An 8864-nucleotide genomic window follows, 5' to 3' on the forward strand; every position below is an offset into this window, starting at 1 on the left:
CGTCATATCCAGAGGTTGTGTTTGGGAAATAGACGTATGAATGCTGCCAGCATTGCTGCAGAGGTTGAAGGGGTGCTCAGTGTCAGTGCTCAGATCATACGCCGCACACTGCATCAAATTGGTCTGCATGGCTGTCGTCCCAGAAGGAAGCCTCTTCTAAAGATGATGCACAAGAAAGCCCGCAAACAGTTTGCTGTGTGTCTTGCCTACAGTCAAGCATGGTGGTGGGAGTGTCATGGTCTGGGGCTGCATGAGTGCTGCCAGCACTGGGGAGCTACAGTTCATTGAGGGAACCATGAATGCCAACATGTACTGTGAAATACTGAAGCAGAGCATGATACCCTCCCTTCGGAGACTGGGCCACAGGGCAGTATTCCAACATGATAACGACCACAAACATACCTTCAAGACGACCACTGCCTTGCTAAAGAAGCTGAGGGTACCTAAACCTTATTGAGCATCTGTGGGGCATCCTCAAATGGAAGGTGGAGGAGCGCAAGGTCTCTAACATCCACCAGCTCCGTGATGTCGTCATGGAGGAGTGGAAGAGGACTCCAGTGGCAACCTGTGAAGCTCTGATGAACTCCATGCCAAGAGGGTTAAGACAGTGCTGGAAAATAATGGTGAAAATAATGGCACCGCGGATTTCCCACAGCGACGAGGGCTCTTTGACAGCATGTTCCTCTTTCCTCCCAGGTTATGGCACTAGTGTAATGAGGTTTAAAGGTTCAGGGAAGAAGTAAGCAGGTACCGACAAAAGTTCCAAAGTAACTTTAATGATAAAATAAACAACAAAATGAAAGTAAAGCGGCAAACCATCATGGACTACTGCCACATAAAAACATAATAAAAACACAACATAACAGTCCAGGCCTGGACCTCTCTCATCTTGCACTGTCGTCACTCCTTCTTTTATCCCTCTGGATCTATTTCCATGAGACTCGAGGCCGGTATGGCACACAGGTGAGGCTCATTAGCATTCACGCCACTGGCCTTGCTGCATTCCCACAGCTCTCAGCCCCGCCCTGCTTGCCACACAGATACATTGTGAATGGAATTCTGCAAAACTAGTGAAAACATCAAAGTATCGTGTAATGTAATAAAATAGCATATCTTCCCTGCAAACGATGCTATGAAGAATGTGAATATTTAATTTAAAGACAAAACAAAACAAAGGGTGCAGGTACTGGTATTAATTTCAGTATCAGTAGGGGCTTTCGCACCAGAGGAACCTTTTCATAGTTCCTAGAAATATTGGCTGAAGTACTCGGACTTTGCCATGTTCGCACCGCAGGAACTAGGAATGATTTTAGTTCTAGGAACTCCTTTTGGGGGAACTAAATTAGCTCCTACTTCAGAGTAGGGTCTAAAACAGCACTATAGGAACTATAAAGTGTACGTTGATTGGTCAAACGCATGTCAAACACTGGCACCTGGCACTTTTAAAAGGCTGTGTAAACATATTTACTTCACGAACATGGAAAACAGTGATTATGGCATTTACCTGTTATCCGCAGGGTTGTGTTCTTTTCTCCGCCTCGGTAATATGTAATACTGAAAGTTGTCGTAGGAGATTTCGTCTCTTAGCCCCAATTTTTGCTCTTTCAGTCACGTAAATTATGCGTTTACATTCCATCTCCGTTATCACGAAACCCAGGACACACAACAAACACAGCTCTGATCACGGTGTCCTCCATCCACCCGTTTTTAGTGTTTGTAAATGGCGCGCTTAAAGACGCCGCTGTCGGTCGCTTCACAGTTCCTATTCCCGGAACATGGCCTGGGCCGTGTGAAGCTGTTTAAAAATTTCATAACAAAGAGCATTGTAATAGATATTCTACTGATACTGACAGTGTGCAGAACCATTTAGACTAAATTGGGAAAAGCACTTACTTGCGAAGATGAGTGTGTGATATTTATTTTTTCAATTTTATCTTTAACGTTTTAAAGCTGAGTTAACCAAGCTCACCATTGACAATATTTAATAGACATGTTTCATCAAGACAAAAACTCTGACCAAAGCTAAAAACTGCATTCACACTGCATGTGGTAGATTCAAAAATTGAATTATATTTTCTACACAGCATTAATATATCTTAGAAAACTTGGTATTTTTGTTTAAAAATACATTAGGGTGTATGTCATCGGGCCTGTATGCTGTATTCCGCATTTTTGGCATGTAAATATTGTAATGTCTGGTCTGGTATGTCATTGTGTTATTTAATAGGATGGAAGTCTAATTTAAGGATTATGTTTAATGAGTTTAGTTCACTGAAGCATAGGCCTGCATTACATGGTGTGGGATCATATGTGAGAATGGTGAGAATTAGTGAATGCACAAAACTAGGCATATTACACATATTATCCATATAGGAACAAAAAAATGTCCAATATCCAATAGCTGTGCATGAATACAGCAGTTGTTATATTTAAAGCAAATTTAATGGGTTCTCTTCTTTTGTTCTTACTGTTAACCTAACATCATTAAATGATTTTTTTTTTTTTTTTTTAACAAAAGAGGGAAATCACAAAGCAGCTGTATTTGTTTTTTAATATATATTTGGCCTGTTAACAACAAAAATTCTAAATGATCACAGATAATATGCAGTGAGATTAAACCTGTAATTATTATTTTTAATTTCTCCTACTGCATTTCATATTTCTTTCCTGAGTAGTGTTCACCCTGCTTCGTTTGTACAGCTCTTTAATGGATTGCATGACCTCCTCTGTCTTTAGAGTGTATATGATGGGATTCAGCATAGGTGGTATTGTCTGAGTGAGAGAATTGTTAATTATCCGGGCGTTTGGATGCAAAGGTGTTATGATAGATGCAATATTATTGCTTAAAATTGGGATATAAAAAATTGCCACCAACATGAGATGTGAGGTGCAGGTTTTTATGGATTTGATCCGGTCAACACCATGGGGAATTTTAAACAAAACTAAAGCAATGCAGACATATGAGATGAAGATCAAAATTAGTGGTGTAAAAATCAAGAGACTATAGCAAATTTTACCTAACAAAACATTTACAGAATTATCATTGCAGGCTATTCTATAGATAGGGCCATAATCACAAAAATAACTATCAAGCACATTAGAGCCACAAAAAGAAAGTCTATTCACAGATCCTACAAGTACAGAAAAAAATGCTACAGAAAAAATCCACATAACGCCTATGATCAGAAACATGGCTGTTTTGGTTACAATGGCATGATACCGTAGAGGAAAACAAATAGCAACCAGTCTGTCATAAGCCAAGACAAGTAGTGTCAAAGACTGCAGGTTCATGAAATGATACACAAAAAACATATATGTCAAGCACGCTTCATATGAGATGTCCTGATGCTCGAATAAAAATGTGTCTATGACTTTTGGAATCAAAGCCGAGCTTCCACACAGATCAGAAAGGGCCAGATGGAAAACACTAATGTATTTGGCTGTGTGAAGTCTGCGGGCCAAATAAATGACATACATGATAAATGAATTCCCTAAAACAGTCACAACATACACCAAAGACAAGAACACATAGTAGTATTTCACATGTGGGACATTAAAAAAGCCGTTGATGAAAAATGTTGCAGGACGAATAAAGGTCACATTTGCAGAGGAGTTTGACTGCATGATGCTCATGATAGCTGCTGTCTGGCTTTTTGTGTCACCTCTGATGAAGAACTGTTATAAAAATGCACGCAATAAAAGAGAATATTCAAATAATGATTTCATTTCAGTCACAGTGCATTAATGAATACAATATTGTGGATCTTTGATATAACCATACTGAATTAATAAAATGAGTTACTGTTATAAAAGTGTTAGAAATAAAGAGAAGAAACACAAGGTTTATACTCTACCTTCTTCAGTCTGGATCATGCATCTCATTCTGCCAGCCATCAGACAAATTTATATTAGTTCGTTCTCTTGAGATGGGGACTTTATTTGTTAGATCAACCCTTCTCCCTGGAGACTTGAGGATAAAGGCAGGAGTTTATTTTGATTCATACATAATAAAAAGTACCATGGTTAAAAAGTACCATGTTCAAAATGTTGCTGCTGTTGTTGTAGTAGCAAGGATGTGTTTAATGTTAACGTTGTACTTTACAATTCACGTTGGGGAACAGTAGGCCTACAATAATTTTTGGTAAAAGGTAAATATAGAGAATATTCACTCATAGGTCTGTTCACACAGAACATTATTTTTTATTTATTTTTTTTACATGTGCTAGATGGACGTTTTTGTCTCGTGCATGACACTTTTGTCTCATTTCTTTGTCTCATCCTCTTTTCTGTTCTGTGTGAACTGGCCCATATGGTGCACTGATGGAACAAAAGCTGTTGTCACAGGTATCAGTATCAGCTTACAGTCTAGTGCAGCTGGATATCACATTTGATACTCAGAACAAACAACGCCAAAAGTCAATAAAATACGTTTTGCTCTGTCAATGTAAAAACCTCCAAATGAAGCCAAAGCAGGGTAAATAACACTTGTAGTTCGGTTCACTGGGTTCGTTTCGTCTGGTTCGGACCAAAAAAAAAAAAAAACATTTAGTCCTGGTCCATGTAGCTGCAGATTGGCATTTTTATCACAGAATCAAAAAGTTACCGAACCTAAAGACACGTTCCCAATCTGATTGGTCGGCTTTTATGACGTATTGTCTATTTTGAAACGGAACTTACCGAACATCCAAACAATGCTGTGTGCTGGGCTAAATGCGCTCGTTGTATATGTGTAGCCTGCATATGGTGGTATTTTGACCTGCTGAGAATTCGTGAAAAGCTTATAAAATGTGTAAAGGAGTCAAAACAGCGACGGGAGTCCCTTCGTCACACCCACAAACGATCTGCTGCGAGGAGATGCGGTTCTGACGCCTGTTCCGAACTGTGATGGGCAACATCACGACTATGATGAGAGAAAAAAAAATGATATGCTTGACAGCGTGAGCATTCTGTCCATTTTAGGGTCTCATCTTCCTGTTTTTGGTACGTTTACATATCTTTGGTCCGTGTTGCATTCATATCATTCAAACCGCACCAGATTTCGTTGGGAAGCGGACCGAGACCTATCTTTTCAGCGGTCTCGGTCCGCTTGTTTTGTGCGCACCAGGGTTCGGATGGCAGCGTTCACACATGTTCAAATGAACCGCACTAACAATCGCACCAGAGTTCGATTTAATCGAACCAAACATGCAAAAATGTGAACGCACCCTAATTGTGTTTATGAGCACTACACACTGGTGTTTTTGATGCTCAATGAATCAGTGTTATTGAACAAATCTTTTGAGTAACGATTCAAAAAAGACTCATTCATAAAGACAGTCTAGCTCCTGTAACCTACAGAAAGTGTCACTGAAAAATACCGACTGACAGTTGGACAGCGGCTGAATTCGGAAATAACAGCAAGGTAGAAGTATAAGAAGCTATGGTATTATACTTTTAATCACTGTGTTAGTATAACACAGAAAACTTTCAGTGTATTTTAATTATAAAATCCTTCGTAATGTCGTCATAAAAATGTTGTTGTCACAAATAGCAGGCAGGCCTGTGTGTTGTATCCTGCGTCTTCTTTTGTAGATATTGTTTCTTTTTGTTCTCTTCTTCTGGTATTATTTACAATGTGGGTTTATAGATACAGAAAGCTGTGGCATTGTACTGAGTATGTGTATATTATGTGCTGGGGTTGTGTAATTGCTTCTCATAGTTATTGACTATTAATTTTGTAAAATATAAGGTCAAATATAATAATTTAGTTCACTGAAGCACATACCTGCATTACATAGTTTGGGATCACTCTCAAGAAAAAACATTGATCCCCTAAAATCACTATTTAATTCACAAAATGTTTGTCACAATCAGAACGCCAACCAATGGCAGCTAATGATTCATTCAAGACATCAATATATTCAGGTATGTGAAGATTTCAGTTCATGGGGATAACAAACCCCTAAAACCTCTGTTATATTGAAAGTTCACGAGTTCAGACTTACAAATTATTAGATAGAGTAAAAGAGTGTATTTGGCGTGCTGTCCGACGGGAAAGCTCAGAGCTTGGAATTTGGCCCAAACCGAGTACTCCCCCGTATCCCTGGCTGGGATAGGAACCAGCCAATAATGAGGAGTCTGGGTGGTGGAGGGATGCAGAAAACTGTTGAAGAACATAAGTGAGTCAGCTATGTATATGTATATGGCCTCCTCACGTGCTGATTGGATAGATCATTTGAACATGTTCCTCCCAAACTTTGTTAATAAAACAACATTAAATGCAATGAAAATGTTTCTTTTAACTTACTGTTTACCTAAAATGCATTACATTCTAATGAGAATAATGTTCAAACATTTATTTTTTAGAATCGTGATTGACATTATTTCTATATTGTTTTGAAAAAAGAAAGGAATCACAAAGCAGCTTTATAGGTTTTAGCCCAAGAGGTTTTAAACATATTTGGCCTATTTACAACACAATATCTGTTACAACATCAAACATGCGAAATCAGTAAAGTTTGTTATATTAGATATTTGTTGAATGATCACAGCTGATGCAGTGAGATTAAACCTGTTATTATAAATTTTTATTTATCCTACTGCATTTTATGTTTCTTTCTGTCATCATATTCACTGTGCTTCGTTTGTACAGTTCTTTTATGGACAGCATGACTTCCTCTGTCTTTAGAGTGTATATGATGGGATTCAGCATAGATGGTATTATCTGTCTCAAGGAATTGTTAATTATCCGGGTGTTTGGATCAATAGTTGTTGTTAAGGCTGCAATATTATTGCTTATAAGTGGAATATAACCGATTGCCACCAACATGAGATGTGAGGTGCAGGTTTTCATGGCTTTGATCCGTTCAGCACCATGAGCAATCTTAAGCAAAGCCACAGCAATGCAAAAATATGAAATGATTATCAGTATCAGCGGTGTGCACATTAGGAGACCGAAGCTAATTTTCCCCATCATAATATTTATAGAATTGTCATTACAAGCTAATTTATAGATAAGGCCTTGGTCACAAAAATGACTATCGATCACATTAGATCCACAAAAAGAGATTCTATTTACCAATCCTACAAGTACAGAAAAATATGTCACTGAAAAGATCCATATGACACTTATGATCAGAAACATGGCTGTTTTGGTTACAATGGCATGATACCGTAGAGGAAAACAAATAGCAACCAGTCTGTCATAAGCCAAGACAAGTATTGTCAAAGACTGCAGATTCATGAAATGATAAACAAAAAACATATTTGCCAAGCACGCTTCATATGAAACATCCTGGTGCTCAAATAGAAATGTGTCAATAATTTTTGGAATCAAAGCTGAGCTTCCACACAGATCAGAAAGGGCCAGATGGAAAACAGCAATGTATTTGGCTGTGTGAAGTCTGCGGGCCAAATAAATGATACACATGATAAATGAATTCCCTAAAACAGTCACAACATACACCAAAGACAAGAACACATAGTAGTATTTCACATGTGGAACATTAGAAAAGCCTTTGATGAAAAATGTTGCAGGACGAACAAAGGTCACATTTGCAGAGGAGTTTGACTGCGTGGAGCTCATGATAGCTGCTGTCTGGCTTTTTGTGACCTGTGATGAAGAACTGTTATAGAAATACACTCAATAACACAGAATATTCAAATAATGATTTCCTTTCCAGTCACAGTAAATTAATGAATGCAATATTTGGATGTTCTTTGATATATACATAAGGAATTAATAATAAAACAGTTAATGCAGTAAATGCTTTAGAGGTAAAAGAGAAGACAATACTCTACCTTCCACTAAGCTGACAAAATGTTATTATTCTACCAGCTATCAGACACATTTATAATAGATCATTGTCTTGATCTTGGGACTTAATGGAGCAACGCTTCTCCCTATAGACTCGAGCAAGAAGTGGCAGGAGTAAAGCAACTGTTCCACAGTTTAGAAAACACCCTTTTTTTCCCTATTTGTGTGTGAGAGGTGTTAGAAGCATATACAGCAAATATTTAATCGAAAGAATTTTTAAGTTAACATTATTTTGCTCCTTTCCTTGTCACTTAGTTTGAATGTGTTCGCTTAGTCAATGAAGTTGCCTCAATGTGATCACCTCTAAAGCCAATTTAGGAAACATTTTGTACATGGGCATCTTTGAAGCGCTTAATAAACTTCTCCTGTTGTTGCATGACCACTTGGGTCATGTACCCTTTCCGCAGTGACATCACCTATGGACTTTCTCTGTGCATGGGACACACCCGATAATCAATAGGCCTAATAAAATTGGTTGATTATTTTCATAACCATATTTCCTTGTTTTTATCAATTAGTTGTAGCCCTAAAATACTGTGTGGGGTTATAGATGCAGAATGCTGTTAAAGGATTAGTTCACTTTGAAATGAAAATTAGCCCAAGCTTTACTCACCCTCAAGCCACCCTAGGTGTATATGACGTTCTTCTTTCTGATGAACATAATCAAAGAAATATTAATAAATATCCTGACGCATCCGAGCTTTATAATGGCAGTGAATGGGGTCACTAGTATGAGCTGAAGAAAGTGCTTCCATCCACATCCATCCATCATATATATATGTGCTCCAGATGGCTCTGGGTGGTTAATAAGGGCCTTCTGAAGGGAAACAATGCATTTGTGTAAAAAAATATCCATATTTAAACAAGTTATGAAGGTAAATATCAAGCTTCTGCCAGACCGCCTTCCGTATTCAAGTTACGAAGAAAATTCAGTATTGATTCATTCCGATGTAAGAATCAATAGTTAATTTAGTTAATTTATCTATATCAGCACTGGAGTAAACAGTTATGTCATCATCCAGCTCAGTTCAGTTCGCATACAATGGTGTCAATGCCGGCAGATCAAAAC

The 8864-nt window shown here is 38.1% G+C and overlaps 2 protein-coding genes across 2 annotated transcripts; both read right to left on the reverse strand.

Annotated features, from left to right (window-relative positions):
• Positions 1–2235: 2235 nt before the first annotated feature.
• On the reverse strand, positions 2236–3636 carry LOC127521858 (olfactory receptor 24-like). The gene has a single exon (XM_051911301.1). It carries the CDS (start codon positions 3631–3633, stop codon positions 2635–2637), a length of 999 nt encoding a protein of 332 aa, XP_051767261.1. The 5' UTR covers positions 3634–3636; the 3' UTR covers positions 2236–2634.
• Positions 3637–6556: 2920 nt separating this feature from the next.
• LOC127520324 (olfactory receptor 51E2-like) lies at positions 6557–7888 on the reverse strand. Its single transcript, XM_051908310.1, has one exon. It carries the CDS (start codon positions 7562–7564, stop codon positions 6557–6559), a length of 1008 nt encoding a protein of 335 aa, XP_051764270.1. The 5' UTR covers positions 7565–7888.
• Between the last annotated feature and the right edge of the window lie 976 nt (positions 7889–8864).

The sequence above is a fragment of the Ctenopharyngodon idella genome, chromosome 10 (assembly GCF_019924925.1).
Source record: "Ctenopharyngodon idella isolate HZGC_01 chromosome 10, HZGC01, whole genome shotgun sequence".
NCBI classification, from domain to species: domain Eukaryota; kingdom Metazoa; phylum Chordata; class Actinopteri; order Cypriniformes; family Xenocyprididae; genus Ctenopharyngodon; species Ctenopharyngodon idella.